The sequence below is a fragment of the Oculina patagonica genome, chromosome 12, assembly GCF_052425735.1.
Source record: "Oculina patagonica isolate OP01 chromosome 12, crgOcupat, whole genome shotgun sequence".
Taxonomy (NCBI): Eukaryota; Metazoa; Cnidaria; class Anthozoa; order Scleractinia; family Oculinidae; genus Oculina; species Oculina patagonica.
In genome coordinates this window covers 10,767,723-10,789,496 of record NC_135769.1, presented here as the reverse complement: position 1 = coordinate 10,789,496, position 21,774 = coordinate 10,767,723, and the positions used below count along the sequence as shown (strand labels likewise).

At 39.7% G+C, this 21,774-nt stretch overlaps 3 protein-coding genes across 3 annotated transcripts in view; 2 read left to right on the top strand and 1 right to left on the bottom strand.

Annotated features, from left to right (window-relative positions):
- Positions 1–1,012: 1,012 nt before the first annotated feature.
- Positions 1,013–8,985, top strand: LOC144633401 (uncharacterized). Its single transcript, XM_078492278.1, has 5 exons — positions 1,013–1,096; positions 4,500–4,790; positions 6,284–6,536; positions 6,832–6,959; positions 7,743–8,985. Exons 2-5 carry the CDS (start codon positions 4,503–4,505, stop codon positions 7,935–7,937), a joined length of 864 nt encoding a protein of 287 aa, XP_078348404.1. The 5' UTR covers positions 1,013–1,096; positions 4,500–4,502; the 3' UTR covers positions 7,938–8,985.
- The window catches only part of LOC144633301 (uncharacterized), a 39,981-nt gene continuing 21,846 nt past the window's right edge, over positions 3,640–21,774 (top strand). The window contains exon 1 of the mRNA XM_078492164.1: positions 3,640–3,663. The gene's annotated coding sequence lies outside the window, so the exon portion shown is untranslated. The remainder of the gene's footprint in view (positions 3,664–21,774) is intronic.
- Positions 13,759–21,422, bottom strand: LOC144633400 (peroxidasin-like). The gene is given in 8 exon segments (XM_078492276.1): positions 13,759–13,869; positions 14,431–14,573; positions 16,122–16,265; positions 16,267–16,431; positions 16,613–16,888; positions 17,536–17,862; positions 18,755–18,870; positions 19,756–21,422. Coding segments are annotated over 7 exon segments (1,272 nt in total). The 5' UTR covers positions 18,861–18,870; positions 19,756–21,422.

Here is a 21,774-nt window from a genome sequence, read left to right as displayed (position 1 = left end):
GTATTTACTCGAATAAGCGTCGCTTATTAAATTTTTCGCACCGCAAGTGCGGCGCTTATTCGAGGGCGGCGCTTATTTGAGGGCAGCGCTTATTTAAAATCGCGCCACAAAAGTCTTATCTTTTATTTGTCAGTCTTCGTCTCTTGCTGAGGAGAGTGGCGCTAGCTGTCCTGGCAAAGTTCGCGGCCTTCACAACATTTACAGAATTACGTATTGCAGAATGTTTGATTAAAGACTAGGCGAGCGGTAAAGCAATCATTTTGAACTGCACATCGCTTTGGATGGAAACATCTCCAAGTTTGTTTTGGTTGCTTTGTATTCCTCGAGGCCGCATCGGGACTGCGGCGCTTATTCGGGGGCGGCGCTTATTAACTTTTCTGCCTCAGATGCGGCGCTTATTCGAGGGCGGCGCTTATTCGGGCGGCGCTTATTCGAGTAAATACGGTAGCCGCCGCATTTGCTCGTTGGAAATTTTCTTATTGTCTTAGAGCTAAAAAACAATAAAAAAATTCCAACGGGCAAATGCGACGGCAATACGCGCATATTGCAAATAAATACGCCTGAAGTTTTGGAATGTTAGTTCTTCTAATAACAAAACCACAGAGCATAAATGCTAAAGCGTCTTGGTCTCAATACAAGATCTGCGAACCATATTGGCCTGCAGTTCTTAACTTCAGCTTTTTCTTCGAGGGGTCTTCGTTTATATACACGGATAACTTGAATAAATCAAAACGTGATGCATGGAAGGAGGCAATTGCATCCGCACAAGACACATAAAACATAAACATACAGAAAGCTATATAGAACAGAAAGCTACAGAAAGCGCAAGCAAGCTTCGACGGGCGGTCTTTGATGAATTGTTTGGATACCAGTGCATATCGATTTTGCGGCATTTTGACTGACTGCCTCAGATCTAACATTCGCTCCATTGGTTTCAACGAGTGTAGCACTTGAAGTTATATTAATTGATTGATGTTATCGCAAAAGTATATAAATTTAAATAGCAATTAAGATCGGCTGTTCTGTTGTATCGGGCAGTCATCGAAAGAGCCACAGGATATCGCTGATTTGTACTTTGTCCGCTGAACAATCCCAGGTGAGTTATATTTACTTTTGCTAGTTTATGGAATAGTGCTAGTTTATAGGACAGTATAAACTTCAAAGCAACAATCATTGTAAACAGACCACCGAGTCGCATTTCACGGTTGCGCTCTCCATTTTAAAACAAGGCCCAACATGGTAGGAATTAGGCCGCATTTGTGTGGGAGTACCCCCTGCTATCGGAAAAACATCTGCGGAATAGGCTTATCGTTAGCCTGCGAATACAGCCGCCTCTCATTCGCGTCCCGCAACGCAGGCTAGCTTATCGTACTTACAAAGTTTTAAAATCTATACAGTTAAGACACCTGGCAAGTGATTTTGCTGCATGAAAGAAGTATAAAGTCAACATTCGTACGCATGTATGGCGGCGCTGGGGGATCGAAGTTGTCGAATAGCAAGTGTTACAAATGCACGTATAACTTGGGGCTTGATTAATTGCCCTTCCTGGCCAGCAACTAACATCTATCAAACTTGATCGATAAAGTAACTGACAGGTCCCATATTTACACACTTTCGAATACTGCTCGATTTTATAGTTTTAGCGCTATATAAATATAGTAAATGTATTTTAAGTTAAGGAAAATTATCTGACATCGGATCTCGATCCAAATACGTGTAATTTCGCCAAGTTTGACATTCTTTCAAATTTTGGATCGTGCGACCACTAAATCTACGATCAACTATCCACTTCATGTTCTTTTCAGGCCCGCAACCTAGAAATGTTTGTCAACTAAAGTCAAGTTTAGTATATTTGTCTTCAGATTAACTTCCTTCAGTCTTTGATTTGCATACTGGAAGTGCAAGATTGCGTTGATGCAAGCATGATTAATGATACGAGACTTATCTTTGTTATGATCACGGAAAAAAAACAACTTTGATTTAAAAGTGTGCAACTAATAACTTAAGCTGGCATAAAGTTGTGAATAGCAACAAAACCTAAAGGTGCTGGGTCGATGAGACAAGAAAGAAGAATTTAATAAATACATACTGAGATACCCACTGCAAAACTGCGAGGTAATTTTTTTGTTTTTTCATTAACCCTTTAACCGGCGCCTCGCCTCCCTCATTCTCGCCCCCCCCCCTCCCCCCCCCTCTCTCTGCCTCGTTCCCCTCTCTCTCCCCCCCTCCCCCTCCCCGCCCCCCCTCCCCTCCTCCCCCCCCGCTCCTCCCCCCCCCCCCCCCCCCCCCGCCCTCCTCTCCCCTTCTTCTCTCCTCCCCCCCCGCCCCTCCCCCCCCCCCCCCCCCTCTCTCCCCCCTCTCCTCCCCACTCGCTCCGTCTCTCCTCCCTCCCCTCTCGCTGGTCCGGTCCGGGGGGGGCCATGGTCAGATAGGGGCAAGTCTGTGTTGGTCTACGGCGGGCATTCCTGCTACACCATATCACGATGAGTTGTGTCAGTTGGCTGCTATGAATTCACTTCCTGCAGTCATTATCGTCCCAGATGCTGGGTTCCCGGTGTCATTTCGTTCCGGTAAGGGTTAAAGGCTGCCGGGTTGGCGCCGTTTCGAATCGCCACCGTAATGAGAACCTCTTCACTTTATAAATGACATGGAGACAGCTTTTGCTGCAAGTACATGTGCTTTGTGCTTTTAGTTTGGACTGTAATATATTTTACATCTCATGATGAAGCTAGAAGACCCAGAACACATGCAAACAATGTTTTTCTTGTCGGCTTTAATCTGAAATTGCTCTGAAGCACTCTGAGAAAAGGAAACGATGCGGTTAAGACAAAAAAACAAAAACAAAAAAGGTTAAATGACATCTTCTAGTTTGTGAAACCTCGCGTGACGTTAAGTCACGAAATTTTTTTATACAAAAGACTGAAACAACTGGAATTTAAAGTGTCAAATAAAATTAAAAAAATAAAAAAAAAATTCAACAATATTTACTCCCCGAGGTTTCCTGTTTTTTTTTTTTCTTTTTTTTTTGACAATATGCGGTGTACAACTTATATTGGCTGCACTCCGACAAATGGTCAATTTATCAGGGACTGACAAATAATGATCAAAAGCTCTCCCCTGTGTTCAGTGTCAAAAGGAGAGTGTCTCTTGTGTATAGGCCCTAGTACCGAATTCATGATAGTCAGTGACGAGAGTTCAGATGGCCAAAATTTTGAATCTCAATAAACAATTCTGGAGTTGTCACAAAGTTCACAAAACATCTAGATATAATATCGATTGATATCTATGCTACTGGTGGATTTTAAACGCATTGCTGATAAACAAACAGGTATCTAAATGAGGTACATGCCTATCTCTGAACATTGAATACTTACTGTTGTTGGATTTCGACTATTGGAAGTTACTGTTTCATAAATAGTAATGCGTGCAAAAATGTGTGGCACGAATAATCCGTGAAATTACACTTCTGGTATATCAAAAGTTTATGCTGCAACTTGCTTCATCCCTTTAGATAGCGAAAGTTTCACAGTTTCTTGGAAAGACAGGAAGTAAGGAAATACGAAAGGAAACGCTTAAATGTATAGTAATTCATTTGAAAGTATTTCTTCCGCAGCTATCTATATTAACAAATTGACTCAATTCTGTATGATCAACACATTTCAGGCTGTCACTTATGGTAGACCCCATGGTACAGTAGTAAAATTGAGTAATATTTTGGTATATGGAATAATCCACGTGGTTAATAATCATTAACTGTTCCGCTCCAGTTGCACATCGCGTTATGGCTTCCTGTTCCGAGCCCCTACTAAAATAACAATGCATGGGTGCAGCACTAAAAACAGGAACTTCAAATAATCAAAACAGACTCCGTAGGTGTCAGTATCTAATGGATGTTTTGGATTGTATGGAGGGACACTAATAGAGTTATCGGATCCCGCCATCCCGGCTAAAACGTTCTGTCAATCCCGTAATCCCGAATGTTTTTATCGGCTTATCCCGATCGCGACCATTTATTGTTTCTTAATCATTTGCCTTAACAATAAAAGGCCTTTCAGTTGATGTATATTCCATCCCAGCACTGGTATTGAAGTCTCTGCTCACCGACAATAAGCTTATTTATTTCCGTATAACTGGCACCATAGTTAGTAGAGGGGACGTCTACGCTGGCACATGGAAAACACGGGTAACTCGTGTAAGTCATAATAAACGCTTTGTGCGGCTTTTTGCGACTTTCACGAAGATAACAACTTGATAACCTTGTTTCTTTTAAAAGACGTTTCCCAAATCCCGCCTCGTCAAATCGCCAATTCACGTGTCCCGTTCATTATTTTAATCCCGAATCTCGCTCCCTTTTGCATCTAAAATCCCGGATCTCGGCCTTCGAAAAGCCTAATCCCGGACCCGAAAAACCTACTGGGGACCCTCTGTCATGCCTGTAATCCCGCGGGTTTTTAAGTGTCCAATCGAAATTTATAAAATAACGCCTTTATTGTTCACAGCGGATGCACTTTTTTAAGATGGCGTTCAAGAAATCAGGGAAGGCTCACGTGACGTTCGGTGACTCTAAGCGCATCATAAGCTACGAGAAAGACCAAGAAGTAGGTGGCTTACGTCATCGTTTTCTCCAGGTATTCTCTGATATGCTGTCAGATGATGTCGCCCCAGCCAATGTCAGGTTCCAGCAATATCATGACTTCTATGATGATTACGTCGATCTTGAGAATGGCCAAAAACTGAAGGAAAATGCCCGAATAAAGGCTATTACAATTACTTCCACAAAAGGAAAAAAGGTTGGAATAGACAGTTACTTAGTTTCTCGATTTCTTCCGTTCTCTGGTGTTAGGCCTTAACAAGAATATAGTCATTTTTCACGGCACGGATGATATATTCATTGCATCTAGGGAAGACTTTTCTGAACTCAACAACGTTGCCTTGCAGTATGATTGAAAGGGAATGTCACCTGTAGCTTTACGGCTTAATAATAAGGATGATGATGACTGTAGTGACGATGTTGATGATAATGATGATGATGATGATGATGATGATGACGATGATAATGATGACTGTAATGATGATTATGATAACGACGAGGACGATGACGATGATAACAATGATGACGGTTATTTGACTGTTTTCGCTGCGTCATTTTGATTGCTATGGTAACATTTTTATGACAAGAAGATGGTCATTACACAGAGAGCCCAAGTGTACTAAACAAAACAAAGCCTGTGAAACCTTCTGACCTTTATTTTATTATCTCAGTTTGTGTCTTTTAGCTGATTTGAATGCTTTTTCTAACTTTTTCGTTCACCCGAGTACGTCCACGAAAATAAGCGAAAGAGCGTTAAAATAAGCCAGAAGATACATAGAGATAATAGAATAAAGGTGAGAAGGCACCACAGGATTTGCTTTGTTTAATTACGATATTTTCCCTATTATTTTTTGTCTCCGATGTAAATCTTGTACTACGGTCCATGTTAGTGCTTAAAATTCAAGTATCAACTACAGTCGGACCTCCACTATCGGCCACCTCAGTATATCGGTTTCTACAATGTGCCCAAGGCATGCTATTCACTCTAATTGAGCCCTCCCATGCAACAACTGCCAGTTAATTCTGCCTTAAGGTGGCTTTGTAGAGAGGTTCAACTGTACCTAATAGTAAGACGAGGAAAACAAATGAATAGACCATAAAAGGAAGACGTTTCGTTGTATTACAGCTTCCATATCCCAGAGAGTACATTCAATTTATATATATGGCAAAAGCATCCATCAAAAATCAACCGTTACTAGTTACCTTCTAAGGCAGATTTTAACTTTTGGAGCCAGATAAGAACTCTCCCTCCACCCCAACCTCCAACTATAATTTCGATCGTTATTTTGAAAACTGCAAGCCCCTACATCTTTCTTTGGCATCACAACTTTCAATTATAGCCCATCTTTGCCCAGCTTTTTGTTATATCTTTGTCTGTTCTACCATGGCCATTTCACGGTCATCATTTCATTGCTTAATTTCTTTTTTATTGAATTTGAAGGTAATAATAATAATAATAATAATAATAATAATAATAATAATAATAACATTTCTTGCGCTTTTAGCTTCTTTCATGCGCTTTACATCACTTGCTAAAAAATAATAAATATAATACCTAACTAAATTATCTATTGAGCTAAAATATCTATACATGCAGAGAGTGAAGTTTTAAAGTTAAAATTTAAACTAAAAATATCATGGTTATTTAACTGGACTAAAGTAAACATGTATAATAAATAATTAATGTCATAGGCTTCTTACAGTAGTTGTAAACCTGAGGCAGATCCTCACTGTTCACATGGTCAGCCATGCCACGTTGTGATTCCTTGGTATTTAGTAAAGAGCGACACAGATCCTACACCAGTTTATCCTCCGGATATAAAATTTCACTCAATCAAAAAGGATGTTCCTTATCGTTGGTGGAACCCCGTCAGTAACGGTTTGGTTCAAAGACAAGATGATTCGAATGTATTTTGCAAAGGCAGTTTCAGTGACACTGTCAAGAGTGAGTAACTTATGTGTGTTATTTAAATAAAGTCGAACCCCTATTAAGCGTTACTAGGGGCTTCTGTTACTGGTTTGTAAAACAGGTCAGCGAACTCTTTTCTGTTACTTCTACGAGAATCTTTTTCAGTCCCTCGGTCTTTTCTCGGTCTTTTCTTCGCTGCGCTCGGTCTGTACTGTCAAGGCCTTGGGCAGTAATTTTAGTTCCCAGTACGGCCCTTGTGCTTGGTTAATAAAATGTAGAGAAAATCGAATATTTTCACACTAAATGGGAACATGAATATGTTTTCTTTCAGCTGTGATACAAGCAAAATCAGTGGGAAATAATTTGTTTCACCTAGTTTTCAATGGTGACGGGCCGCCAAACGATTATCTGTACATAACTTCACAAGGAGATCTAGAAGGACAACAAGTTATTGTTACAGTAAGTTGTTTTCTTTGCAACAATAGTTTAACAAAAACCGCTAGAGATGGAGATGGGAAAATAGCTGATCCGTCCCCAGTCGTCCTTAAACAGCGCAGGGAGACATGGGTACTGAGAAAGGGAGCGCAAGGTGAGCCCCTGCTCCGCCACCTTGCGCGCTTCTGTCCCTTTGCCGCGTGCTATATCAAGACGACTGGGGACTAGTCAGGGAAAATAGATTGTTTGTGTTTGTTATTGCGCTAAATCAGGAACTATAGAGTATTCTGACCTCCCACCTCCGTAATACGTTCGGTAGCATTTTAGGTGTCAAGTTTTTGTGTAGTAAATTGAGGAACTGTCGTTCTGGTTTTTAACATTTCTGAACTTGATAACATTTTTTTGAGGCGTTTAGAGGGCGAACAATTGAAAGTGTGTTTACTGTAAAAGCTCTATTAGGAAGCCCCCCCCTCCCCCCCTCCAAGGGTAAAGGCTCTTATTTCTTTTTAAGACGTTTTGACAGGGGATTAATACAGAGGGGGGGGGGGGGGAGAAGAGAGGCCTATACTATTAGCGACAAGAGGTGGCATGCGTATTTCAAAACAAATATCAGTTATGGTACATATAAAATAAACAAAATGGAGTTATTTTTTTATGGTTAAGCGCTGTTTGGTAACACATTTTCACAAAATAGCAACACTATTAAGGTAAAGGTGGTGGATGAATACCTTTTAAAGTGGAAAGTTACCCTGTTTCCTTGTTTTGCGACTTCAAAACTTATAAGTTGATGTTGATCTTACATTTCAGTCGAGTCCAACAAACGATTCCGTATTTTTTCCTGACTATTACTGGGGCCAGACCATGTTCAGAAGCAACGAGTGCCACAGCCTGTACTTGGGTAGCGATAGCGATTGTAAGCTAGTGCTGGTACCAATGCAAGATCCTCTCTATCCCAATCCACAGGCTTTGTTCGTTGTCAATAAGTATGGCCCGCCTGCATAAAGTTATACGGTGAAGTGAGCTTTGTAATCTAGCACTATCGGTTCGTGATACTAGTCATTTGATAGTTCTTACTGTAATGTTTGAAGCATTTAAAAATTTAGTTAATAGCTGGCTGAGTTATTTACCTGTTTGTACAAGCTTTTTGTACAATTGTCATTTTATTCGTCCGTTTAATGCCATAACAGCTTTAATTTTTATATTTTGTTATTGTTGTTGATTTTTTAAATATTATATATTGTGAGCCTGGCCACTCCTAGCGAGTCACATAATAAGAAACGCTTTCTAACCCAAGTATAAAAGAATCGATTTGATTAAGTATACAAATGAAAATAAAGAAATATAATTAATGCAATACTTTGCGGTTGTAAGTGAGATCCTTGGGAGAAAGGAACAAATTAAAAAAATAACTGTTAGAACTGTTAATTTACTTTAGGAGTTGAGACGCGCGCGACGGTCGAGTGGTAAGCATTATTCTTGATGGACTCCAATCGCGTCCCCAGAGTCACTTTTCTTTTGGCAGTCGCTTTTCTTTTCTTTGGCCAGTCGATCCACAGTCGATTTAAGCACGAAGAAAGTACTTATTTTCGATTGTCAGCTAATGAGCTTTGCGCATAAACGACCGCGAATGGCGGACTTTCAAATCGGACTAGGCCAGTGTCTGCCTTCTCGGACGAGATTGATTGGACTCCGGATCAAGCGGTGCTGCAGGAGTAATCAATTTTTGTTCAAATTCTTGGGCATGACATATTTGTTCTCACAGTGCATCTCTACACTCCACTGTGACGAACTAGCATTGCATCAGGAGGTGGAATACAGGTTCCAGCTTCTAGGTCGTGGGCTTCTTTGGCCGAGCCACTGCAATCTATATTTGAAGCAGTAAAGTAGCTACACTATGGAAGTTCCTTGTTCAGTATCCTTCTCGTTTCTTCAATTTAATCTTCTTTGCTCTCTTATAACCTTCTTACATGATCTCTTTTAATTATCATTTTGATGTTTCCTTTTTTGCACATGGTTCATATATCGCGTTCATTGGTCATTCAAAAGAAATGTATAATTCGTAACCCTGTTTAGGTTTTGCATTCTTTTTTTCGTTTTCAATGCTTTCCTTAGAAATCGTTGCCACGTCACCTATGTTGCCACATTTATTGATACCTCGTTCTATTTCTCTCCTGATAGAGAAAATACGAACGAAAATACGTCGGAAAAGATTTTCACGTTACATCTCATTTGTCCGAATGACAGAGCTGAGCACTTGCTGTGGTGGGGTATGGAGACTCATCGGCATTCGTTCTGATGTTGTTTCTTCGATGAGACTGATTCCTCATTTTGTCCCACAGCTGGCTGCATTCATTTCGTGTGGGTGACTCAGATTCCATCCCCATCGCGGTCTTGTTCTTGTTGTTGGTTCCTGCCCTTCCTCTGTCTTCTTCGTTTCTTTCTTTTTCGTCGGATCAGTTCTTCGCGTCACTGAGACTCTCGTCCATGCATTCTCGTCGCCTTGACTCTCTGTCTTTTTGTCTCCGTCCTGTTTCTCCGTCGTGCCTGCGCCCTATTGCGTGCCTGTCGCCTTTTTTTCACTGTTCCGATTGTCGTCGATTCTTCTTCTGTTCTTTGCGCCTTCTTTTCGTCCCTTTCTCTGCTCCCCTCCAATTTCTCGTCTGCGTCCTTCTCTTCCACGTTTTTCCCACACTGGTGACCGTTCTTTCCTGTGCTGCCCACTTGCCCTTCCATTTGTTGTGCCAGCCTGCTTGCTGCTCACCCTTTTCGTCGTTCATTCTTTTTTCTTTTTTTGCTTCTTGTTCCTGCTGCTTTTTCTTGTTCTCTTTTGTTGCTTTTTTCGTTTTGTCTTTTTCGTCCTTTGCGCTCGCATTGACTCTTTGTTTTGCTGTGCTCCCAGGGATGGTTCGGGATCGATATCGTTCGCTGTATGTGACATGATCAGCTGCAGACGGACTCCGTCGGACACGCACGATTGTTTCTTCGCCTCAGCGACACGTGTTCCCACGCATTTGTTCTTTCTCAGTCACGTTTTCCACTTCAGGACGTTCCGTGACATTTTGCTTTTGTGATTCTTCGTTTTCTTCGTGCACTTGTTTTTCGTCTCTCGCGTCTTTGTTTTCGCGGCGACTCGCGTTTCCTCGACCATTTTGTTTGGCTCCTCGTTTGTCATTCGTCCATCTCCTCCACCCAGTCATGATTTCAGTCGCGACTTCACGTGTTGATCTGTCTCCTGTCTGTCATTGTTGGGTGATGTCCGCTCTCAGTCTTCGCTCCTGTGTTGGTGCTCGATTTTCCTGTTCCAGCGTTCAGGTCATCATTTTTACGTGGCATTTCACCCTTTTGTCTTCACTGTCTTGTCATGGAGTCAGTCACTTTTCGTGCTTTTTCATCTGTTTCGAGTCATCATCATGGTGATCTGACGATGTGAGTTCTTCCCCTTTGTTCATGCTTTTGTATCGTCACGCAATCGTCCAAATTTCGTTTCTGCTTTTCGACATCGGAGAGTCATCCTCCTTTCATCTTTTTTGTGGCATTCATTTTGACTGTTTCGTTTTCATCCTTCTCCACGTCCCCTAGCTTGCTATGCATTTTTACTCCCACACACCTCTACCAATTTCCGCTTCAACCGCGCAATCTTATCACTTCCATCGGCATTGACTCATGTCACCCTTGGTGACCTATTTTTTCTTTATCGCATTGACATTTTTATTATTTCCACTATAATGTTAATATTTAAATATCGATCGCTCGTAAGTGGTCTTGAGGAACAGCTGTAAATGTGTTAACTGTGCGTTTATTTAGCATTTTGCTCACACCCGTTCATGAATAGAATGTTTGCGTGACATTCACCAAACGTTTCCGGTAGTATTAAACGTTTTGTGGTGAAAAATATCATAAATAGAACTCTTGAAAAAAAAAAAAAAAAAAAACAAAAAAAAGCAAAAAAAAAAAAAAACAAAGTAACAAAGAAAAGAACTTGTAGGAAAATAAAATTATGCCCATTCAAGGATTTAGGTCTACATAAATATTTGTTGATGTATACGAGAAGTCAAAATCTTGCCCGTGGTATAAGGCATGCAGTTTCATGAAAGTAAGAAGGCGATTTCTCTCTTAGGCCCGGGCCGAACGTCAAACTTTACATGAAACGAACTAAACTGAGATAGTTAAGTTCATGATAAGTTCGACGTTTGACTCAGTTGAGTTCGTCCGACTGAATTATGATCGATCAACACGTTCTATCGACTGTGGGACAAACGTCGATCTTTTCATGAAACAAACAACAAATAAATTTAAAATTTATAATATAATGTATTTTTAGTCTCGAAATATTCGTTCTTGATGCTCTGACTTTGGTTCGACAAATAAAAATGAAAGGGCCAAACTAAATTGTATTTGTACAACTGTTTGTTTGTGATTATACTTCTTTAATTCTTCTTTAATTCTTGTTTTAATTTTTAATCTTAGTTAGCGTACCGCATAGGTTTATCTTTTTATTATATTTTAGATTTTAATGTATTTTAAGGTTAAACATTTTATTTTTTCAGGGACCCTCCTGACCACCCCTAGGTGTTGGGGCCTCCTCTTAAAAATTATGTATTTTATTATTATATATATATAAACGCTGAATACGAGTTCTTAATAAAACATATGGATAATTAGTCTTTAGCACGTTAAGTCATTTTTTACATCACTCACAACATGTCCCCGGGGGACCAAGTGGGGCTACGAGAATCTAGGGAGCGAATCCCCCGGGGGCGAAATATGGCAACTGTCCTGATTAACTTTACACACATTCTTCACACAATTCTCTTCAATCCTCAGTTACAACTTCACGAGATTCCCCTTGCATTGTTTGCTCGGGGGTCAACTCCAAGAGAGGCTAATGAAGCCCAAAATTGCGGAAGATCCTCCATACCGTATCTAGTACCTGCAAAAGGGCGTGGAAACAGGGACTCATAATTTCATTCAACTGCTACGTCGGAACATACAAAAGAACTGTAGGATAGATGAGATTGATATGCTCCGCATTAAAAGGCCAATGCGAATCGAGATGACGTTTGATGTCCTAATCAGATCCAGCCCGGCGCACGCCGCTGCCTACAACAACAGGCGTGCGGGCTGTTTTCAAGTCGGAAACCACACTATGATCACACCTAGTACGGCCGAAAGACGCTGTTGATTCCACTAAGCAAGATGGCGTTGTTTACAGGATTCCCTGTGAATGTGGCAACGTTTACATCGGTGAGACGGGAAGACCTATGTAAGACAGGATCAAAGAGCACGACCGGGACATCCGACTCGCCCGTCCCCAGACCTCCGCCGTTGCAGAACACACCAACAACACTGGACACTATCCGCTTTGGAATGAGGTAAAGTTTATTGATCGCGACCCACACTGGTACAAACGCAGAGATCAAAGAGGCAATTCACATAAGACTTCACCAGGGATAATGGAATTGAAATTCCTGAAGCATGGATGCCCACGACCAAAAAACGCAGCAACAGGAGAACTGTGCGACAGCGGACCGCTGAGGGAACAACAGGACACAGAAACAGCGAGGATCGAAATTCACCAATCAGAGCTGTTGAAACCAACCAATCACAGCGCAGCAGCGTGCTTTATAAGTTCACGCACAACCAGTCGACCTTATCGCCTGATGAAGACTAGCAGTGTGCAGTTGAAACGTCGCGATCTCCATCACACGTGACTACGTCGTGAGACAAACGAAAATACTTTATCATTGTACTCTACCACGATGAATAACCACAACATTTTTTTACGATATATAGTGTTTGTTTAACATTCATGGATTAAAACATTAATAGAAACTTACTATTTCAATAGAAACTTACGTCTTTGCAATACGATTTACACACTTATCTCGAGAAACCATTAACTGAACTTCTATTATTAAAATTGTTTGCAAGTTTCTGTTAGAGCTTGCAACATGTATAGTTAAAATTATAGTAATACAACAAAGTATACCGAAAGGTCTCTGACGAGTCTCCTGGTAGAGACGAAACATGCGTGTCACACTGACTAGCCACGAAAATAAACAATAACACTGCTGGCGATAGCGTCTTTTCACAGCCAACAAATCCCGTTTTGAAATTGGCAGTTTTATCTTATATTACAGTTGAATCGTTAAGGACGAAGAATTCGTCCACAGTTAAATGAATGCAAGAGGCGCAGTTCACGTATTGACTTTAATGACTGATCGGTCCGCCCTCGTATCTTTTCCGTTTGATGCTTCTGCCGCTACCTTTGTAAAACAAAGATGAACAAGGACAATGCAATGTTGCTACAATTGGTTGAAAGTTCATAAGCTTTTGCTTTCCCCAATTTTGGGGCTATTATTTTTTTGAGAGAAGAAAAGGAAAAAAAAAACCACTTTTGTAAAATTGTCTGACGTGTCCTGAGTGATACGGTTCTATGGTTACGGTTTGTTATCCATGTATATCTTTTAATAAATTATAATTTGTTTCTTGTTAGTTAAAAGTAAAAGGTGAAGTCTGCGTCCGAGCCATCAGTCCGGTAGGTGTTCCCGCTCCAGTTGTATTTCTACCCCCTCTGGATGTGATGCTGGTCCATCGCAGGGCTATCCGCAGCATTAAATTCGCCGGTACCCATTTATATACGGTTACCTAGGCGGAGAATGGGCTATAACAGTTTAGTGCCTTGCCCCAAAACACAATAAAACTCTACCAACAATTAATGGTCAATTGTATACTGGTTTTGTGAAACCTACACGCAGTTCACAAGTCTGATTTACATCCTATGTACATAATATTAACGCTAATCCAGGCAAGTCAGTTTATTTCAACCGCCATGTTCGTCATTTGGAAACGTGGGAGAGTTTGATCGTTTCTGGGCTGACCTCACGGTGTCTTCATTGATGTGAAGATGCGGAAAGCGTTGCTCGCCATTTATCTGCAAAATATTAAGTGATAGCGAGACTTGAGTGCGATCGTATCGATTGGAAAATACATGGATAATTTTAGGTGATGGTTACTTAATTTGAATACAACGTTTGACAGTCAATGAACTCCAGTGGTGAATCTATGACTTATCCCGCTAATCCTGTGGGGGGGGGGGGGGGAGGGGAGGGGGTCTACACACTCCAAAAGGGACCGCACCGTAGTTCAATGTCCGGATGCGCCACTAAACACTAGCTCTATACTCTATTCAGAAAGGGAAATGTTTCGACCTTTTGGGAGTGCATGTGTGTTTATATGTGTGTGTGTGTGTGTTTTTTTTTTTTAATTTGGGGGGGGGGGGGGTGGGGGGCTAGGTTTACCAACATTGTGCATTTGTGTATGTCATACAAAGTAAGCTAATTCATGCTACAGTGCGTTTTATTAATTCGTGTACGTAAGTATAGTACATTTATGCGGAAAAGGCGCTACTATGAGACGAGTGTTTGATATTTCTCCTTTGTTGCATTCATTTTAACCAAAAAAGCGGTGACTTGGGTTACCCATTTAGACTCACCTTTTTATCGATCTTATAGTTAGCTTTCTTATTCTTGTTGTGCACCAGACATATCGAGATCACCGCAACAAACAGAAAAACGGCTCCAGTGGCAATTGGGATCCACAGCACTTTGGAAACGCCAGATGAAGTTGAGTTGTCATCTAAAATTAAATAGAAATTGTCATTTCGGTCAGCCAGTGTTACTGTAAGATTTAAAGCGTTTTAGATAGGATGACCTCCTTGTCATAAGTCATCCTATTTAATCGATCGCTATGATACGCGATGCTGCTATATCAGATTAAAGTAACTGGTCGTAAATGAGTTATGCCATGATGTACTAAATTGGCCACTGTCGAGTGTATATTAAAGTTCATGAAAAATGAAGAAACTTCTAAACAACTACTCAAGGCTTTGAGCCTTTGAACATACCAGATTATAAGGACTAAGATTTTCGAGATGGATGGATCGCGAATGATAACTTTGTCAAATTTAGGGTGCATGTTTCAACAGGTGTTATAAATTGACCGAGCTCCTTTTCTAAAGTTGAAAGGAATTTTGAACCAACAGCGTAAGTAATGTCAACCTAGATATCTCCTAAGCAAACCAGGTTCTCGGTGAATTGATCGTCCCGAATCGTCTCTTGTTAAACGTTCATCGCTTCCAAAAGTTTGTCTTTGGGTTCAATTCTACCTCAGACTTTGCAAACGACGGAAGCTGGTTTGCAACAGAAGGTATTCGATCGGAGGTGGTCTGTTAAGATTTTGAATAAGCCTTATCAGCAATGACCTAAATAACTTGCCGTTTATGGAGTAGAATACTTCTTTTGAGGTTAGGTGGCCCGTCGGGTATTTATGAGGCTTACAAGCGTATCGACCTCTTTAAAGCGCGTCGTTAAAACGGAGAAAATCGTGAAGCATTGCGTGACATTTCCTCTTAGAATCGTGAAACAATAATCAGCTTGACCTTATATAAAATTGTATACATTTTATGGCATCAAACGTGATCTGTTGACTGGTGAATCCTTTGCAGCACATGGACTCCAAAACGCTGTCAAACACGTGAAGCTTTGACTTATTAGGAACTTAGATAGAGAGTCAAATCTCCTACGAGGGCATTTCCTGAACGAGCGAAACCGTTATTTTTTAAATAAGTGCTTTGTTTAGTTCTGAGAACAGGATCTTACATTAATAATGCTTCCCGGATGGTTCTGAGATGGATGTCAATGAGTGCAAAATTAAAATAAGCTTTGTCATCCTATGGACTGGGGGGCGTACATTCAAAATAGTAAAATAAAAAAAAATAAAAAAACAAAAAAAAAAAGGATCAAACAAACAACCACACTGTCAGAAAGACAGCCAGCCAGTGGACCAGCCAGACAAACAGACAGACATAGAGACAGACAGAAAACGAGGGTGGCAAGAAGGTATATTGACAGACCAGACTAACAGACAGACAGACAGCGTGTTGACAGACATTGACAGAAAAATAGACAAACAAAAGACACACAGACAGACAGACAGACAGAAGAGAGAAGAAGAAAGAATACCGAAGAGAAGAAAGACAGGGATGGAGGTAAGTAGACAGGTAGGTGGACGAAAAGACAGACAATGCGTCAGACAGACAAAGAAGTTGGATACACGCGGTTAGATTACCGCACAACGCAGATAAAAAAAACTTAACCTGAATATTGCTGCACATATTTTTCTCACCTAGACTATGTATCCGTGTACGGATTATCAATGCTCCTTCTTTAGAAGATACCTCACCCAATGAATTTTTCACAACGCATTTAAATTTTCCTGGGGCTTCCTTTCTCTCTCGCCAAACGAAGCACAAGAGATGAGATGCTACCATTTTGAGCCACTGTGCCGCTTGCTACTGTTGAGTTGTTCTTTACCCAAGTAAACTCTGGACGTGGGAATCCACTAGCCTCGCAGGTGAAGATAACCATGATAGCCTTATCTTCTAAATACACAGAAACGTTCTGAGGATGATGCAATATGGTCGGCTTTGAAAATACTGTACAGAAAAAAAAAAATGAATAACCATGTTGTAAAATTGTCATATCAGGAAGGCCTTTCAAAGACAACACACAATAATTATACACAAAAACAACATCAACGACAACAAAAACAAGGCAAAACAGTGGTATCATAAGCTAAGCTCTGAGAAGAACAAAACAGTTGAGAAAACGCATTACACTTTAGACTTGTCCTAAAAGATTTATTCCAGCCCTCTGCGTTGTGTGCCTCGCACCAGTAGTCTCCTTGGTCACGTGGTTCAACAGATTCCAAAGTTAACAGCGAAATTTCATTCACTCTACTGATGTTCTCCCTGGGAACAGCCAGACCATCTTTATACCACGTGACCACAGGTCTGGGAATGCCTGTCGCTTCACAGGTTAGGTTCACAGTGCTTCCAGCGAAAACGTTCATATTACGAGGTGAAGTGAGTCTGAATTTCGGTGGAGACGGCTCTAAATAGACAAACACTAGTGTCAATATTTTAAGTATAGATGACAAAGTAATGAAACCCTGAAGGTAATGCGAGCCAAGCACGAATTCACTGGTCGGGAGAAACATCATCGGGGAGGACCGGGACCTGAAATCTGGCGAACGGTGTCGCACGGCCGAAGTGCGTAATCCACAATGTGGCACCAATGGCTTCTTGCGACATCAGGATGTAAAACATGTAACATCAATTTCATAAGACATTCCTAAATAAAAAAAGTATTTCTACATCGTTGGGGGGGGGGGGGTTGATCGGGAGGGTACCATTGTTGGGGAGGGTACCATGGGGAGTGTAGCATAACAAAAAGAACCGGGAAATTTTGATGATATGAAAGAATTATTTTCCAGGAATTTCTGCTATTTTATCCGATGATACGAACCATCGGATAATTCTGTATGTCTTGTTCATTTCTCTCATTTCCAGTCTACCATCACGATAAAACAAGAACCAGAAACCGAGAGACAGAATAATAGAATGTAAGAGGCATCTCCTTTGGCTTTTTCTAAAATATATTTTCGGTTTGAAAAGTAATCATTAATAAACGATCGTTTCAACCGATCCTTTCCGTCAAATGGAAAACATTTCGAAAGTATAAAAGAAAATCGTACTTACCTTTAAAAGTCAAATAGATTGTGCCATGAGTGCAGGTTATTTGATTGTGTGTCAAACAACTGTAATTTCCAGAATTTTTCTCTGTAGAATTTTGGATGACAAACGTGCATACTTTTGAATCTTCGCTATCATCACCGCCGCCACAGTCTCCGACGTAATCATCGTTAACGAACTTCTGTATCCAATACGGCTGGCCATAGTAATGGTTTCCCCAATTCGCCTTTGAAAAATTGCTAGTACAAATAACTGTAATGTTGTAGCCAGTTGGTAGGACATCTTCATTCGGGAATTCCAAATTACTGATTTCTAGAGAAGGAGCGTTTGCATCTGTGTATAAAAAGAAACTAAGTAAGTACCAAAGAGATAAAGAAAGAAAGAGAGAAAGAAAGAAAGAAAAAAAGAAAGAAAGAAAGAAAGAAAGAAAGGAAGGAAGAAAAAAGAAAGAAAGAAAGAAAAAAAGAAAGAAAGAAAGAAGCTGTTAGTAGGTCGCTTGTAATTTTGTTTAGTTAAGTCCCCTATACAACTACAGCCATGTATATTATACAATAGAATCCTTGAAAATGTATGAAACCTATACTATACAACGCACAAACGACTGTACTTTTTTGGAAAGATTGTTGCTACAAATAGTTTTAAAGATGCAGCCGTTTGGCAACACGTATTCAACATGGAATTTGGACGATTTGTTCCTCAGTGAAAGAGACGAAAGGGACATTCAAACTCATTTGAAAGAAATAATTTTTCGTTTCGAATAAGTATAACAAAACGGCAGCTTATATATGGAAAACAAAAGAGAATGATTTAACAAAGAATATCTAGCAAAATTATAATCAGAATTTTAAAGCCATTGACGCTAGCTTTCAAAGCAGTCGCGGCATCTTTATCAAAGGATGGTATTTAGAGTTAATTGTCACGTGAACTCGGATACCGTGTTCGGCAGAGAACCGGAAGTTCAAGCCCAAAGTCTCGTTAAAGATTTGCTGCCTGGCAAATTAGCAAATTAGCTGAAATCTCTCAACTTAGCTTTGTTATCGTTAGAGACCATTTCAAACAAATTGCTCAGTTTGTTGATCTAATCATACCCAGGCATCGCCAGTCTTCACACGACTTTAAATAGCCTTATCGTGACGGGTTTTTTACTCAGTGCTCTGGATGATGATGCAGAAAACTGCAAAATGGCGCTTTTTGCTGACTAACGAAGATTCTAATCTCTACTTACATGAAGGCTGGTTTTCCATAGAAACGCATCTACTGTTGACAGGTGTTTCATAAAGAAGTACTAAACCAAAGCCCAGAAGCACAAGACGAGCTGTCGCTTGAGTCATTTCACCTAATCTAAAAAAAAAATCATCATTTCTCTAAAATAATCAGGATATTAAACATATCTTTTAAAAGTTGTCCGGAGGACAAATTACAGTTTGCTTAAATGGCCTTATTTGCATATGCTTAAAACTAGGCCAAAAGCGAAGGAACAGTTCATGTACTGATTAGCCTATGTAGTCACTTTGTTGAAGCCAAATGTGGCTTTTTTCTCAGGACGAGTAGAATTTAAGAACTGCTAACAACGTGGAATAATGTTTAGTCGTGGGAAAGCTTCTACCACTTAGTTTCTTCGAGAATGCCATCAAAAAACTGTCGACGTCGGTAAACTGCCTATGCCAGAAAGACAAGAAATGAAAAAACAAAAAACAAACAAACAAACATGCAAACATAGCTTCAGGCTTATCAGGACTGATCAACCGAAATTAGTTGATGTCGGCTTTCGTCTGGCGACAACCCCTTAGCGTTTCTTTTAAAGCAGCATTTGATAGAAATTATCCGTACATTTATTTTTAAAGCAATGTCTCTCTTCCTTTGTTTGTTCTAAAGCCACGTTTAAATTGTGCATACTACTTGTGGGAGCGAATGAGAGGCGGCTGTATTCGCAGGCTAGTCCGTAACTGACTAAGCTTGTTTTGTGTTGACACCAAATTGTGACGACATAGAAACACAGAAAAACGCTGATTTAAAGTTTCTTTAGACAAAGGAGGAAAAATTTCCCTGTGGTTGACAGATATGTCAAACATATATTTAGTAGATTTTCTGCGTTAACTGTCTTAACGCTAGTTACAAAATTATTCATAAAATAAAACCAATAGCTCCGTATGTCCGTCGAGTGAAACTTAATTCATTGATCTTATAAAGCATTTGGCCATATTATTAATGAGCATTAACAGATACCTTCAAGCTCCTTCTATAGCTTCCCTTCCGTCGATCGTGCCAGCAACTCGAGTCTCGAACAAACAACAAATTTCGCAAAGCACCTGTTAATAAACAAAGAATGACTCACGCTCTTTCGCTAATTGAAAAAGCGACTAATAAATAATTCAAGTATTAAATGACTTCCTGCAGGTAGAATGAGAGCAAATAAACCCTCTAATTCAAGATCAAAATAAAATTGTTATGGACCTTTCCAAAGATACTTCTTACGTAATGTCAGTACGTGGTACTTTTATCTTCATATAAATAAAAGCTAATGGTAAATGTTTTTTTTTTGTTCAGAGATTGGAAAATCTAAAATGTGTTTCGTCGTCTTCTTGAAAAAATATTGCCATTGAACATGTCCATCGCGACTCTATATATATATATCCCCATCAATGCCCACGCTACCTTTAATCTACATAACGCAAAAAATAATCTAGGCATTTCCGGTATTCTTGTTGTTAAAATGATTGCAGTTTTTGCAATTTTAACTACAATTATAATGAAGGAAATAAATTGAGTTTTCAAAACAATTTAGACGTGAATAATAATCTCCACGGAATAAGATGTAGCCCATTGTGGACACACAGAAATACGAGTATCTGTGATATGTCTAACCACCTAAATTGTTCAATATAACAAGAAATTTAAAGAAGCATTAAGTTAAAGTCCCGTTTCAAAGAAAACTACCGCAATCGCTGAAATAAACACAACCCAATATATATTGCAATGATATTAACTTTATTTTGCCCTGTCAAATACCAAAAAGTATTTACATAATTTCCCTTTTGACGAGGCAATATGAGCATTCAAGGGTTTTGCACGCAACTTCACAAATCGGTTATTTCCAAGAAAACAATAATAGCCTTCATTGTTAAATGGCAAGCACAAAGTCTAAATGATTTAAGAGAAAACCATTTGTATGCATTAACTAATTAAGTCCAAGAACTCGGCTGTTTATTCTCTCAAATAAGCTCAATTGAAGCTAAACGAATTAGCATTTAAACTCAGTCTGTTTGCCGAAACGTTCCACCTGCAGTGTTAATGTCAGTTACGTATTTAACTGCAAATGTTCCTGTTGACTTTGTTGTGTTTATAATAATTGCATTGATTGGGTTACTGTCTCTAAGGAAGTTGGACATCTAAACGAAATGAGTCTTGAGTATTAAAGGAAGTCAGTCATTTATATTAAGGTTTATTTGTCTCAACCATTTGTGTTGTTTTTTTTATTACGTATGTCACTAATATTTTAACGGGTCGCCCTTGGCCTTCATTTTTCAGTATTTTGATCAAATTTAGTCTTTATTGCATACTTTGATAGTCAAACGTATGAGGCTGACACAGTAAAAAAAGTATTTTACCTAAAAATACGATGGATAGATTAACTGGAATCTTCCATGAAAGTCTTGGACATAACGCCTTTAAACCTATGTTAAATGTGTTCAGTGTTTTCCTTCATTTGTGTAGTTGTTAAACATGCAACAATCACAATAATCTGTTAACTGCGGTGGAAAAAGGGTTTGTTGAAAGTTCCTGCAGTCTGCAGATTCTATAATAACATTATATATTTTCTGCAACAAATGATACATTTAGATCAAATAAAGATAAAATAACAGTAGACATAAGACTGCTTGCACAATCATGACTCTGAGAGAATAACCGCCTAATGCACCTTTCCCTGTGTCCGTCTTTTTGATCAACACAACTGCAGGAAAGTTAATTAACTAGCTTTCCATGGCCAAGCTTCAACGACAAAAGCATAAAATAATACATTGCCTGTTTAACTGTTTCGGCAGAAAGCTGTGCTTTCTCACTGCTTGTTCACAGCTTGGAAATTAGTTCAAACAAACATATGATTTTCCTCTGTTCTGCACCAAAGCCTCGCCCTGAGGAAGTTGCTAATTGATTATAATTAAGGGATATTGTAGAGAGAATTTGGATGGCGAAAAGTGGTTGCTGAGAAAATCAGCAAGTGTGTAATATTTTCTGGTATCTGCT

Coding starts and splice junctions, on each gene's coding strand:
- LOC144633401 (XM_078492278.1), top strand. CDS start 4,503: ATGCACTTTTTTAAGATGGCGTTCAAGAAATCAGGGAAGGCTCACGTG. Junction 4,791..6,283: donor CTTCCACAAAAGGAAAAAAG/GTTGGAATAGAC, acceptor TTAATGTCATAG/GCTTCTTACAGTAGTTGTAA. Junction 6,960..7,742: donor GACAACAAGTTATTGTTACA/GTAAGTTGTTTT, acceptor CTTACATTTCAG/TCGAGTCCAACAAACGATTC.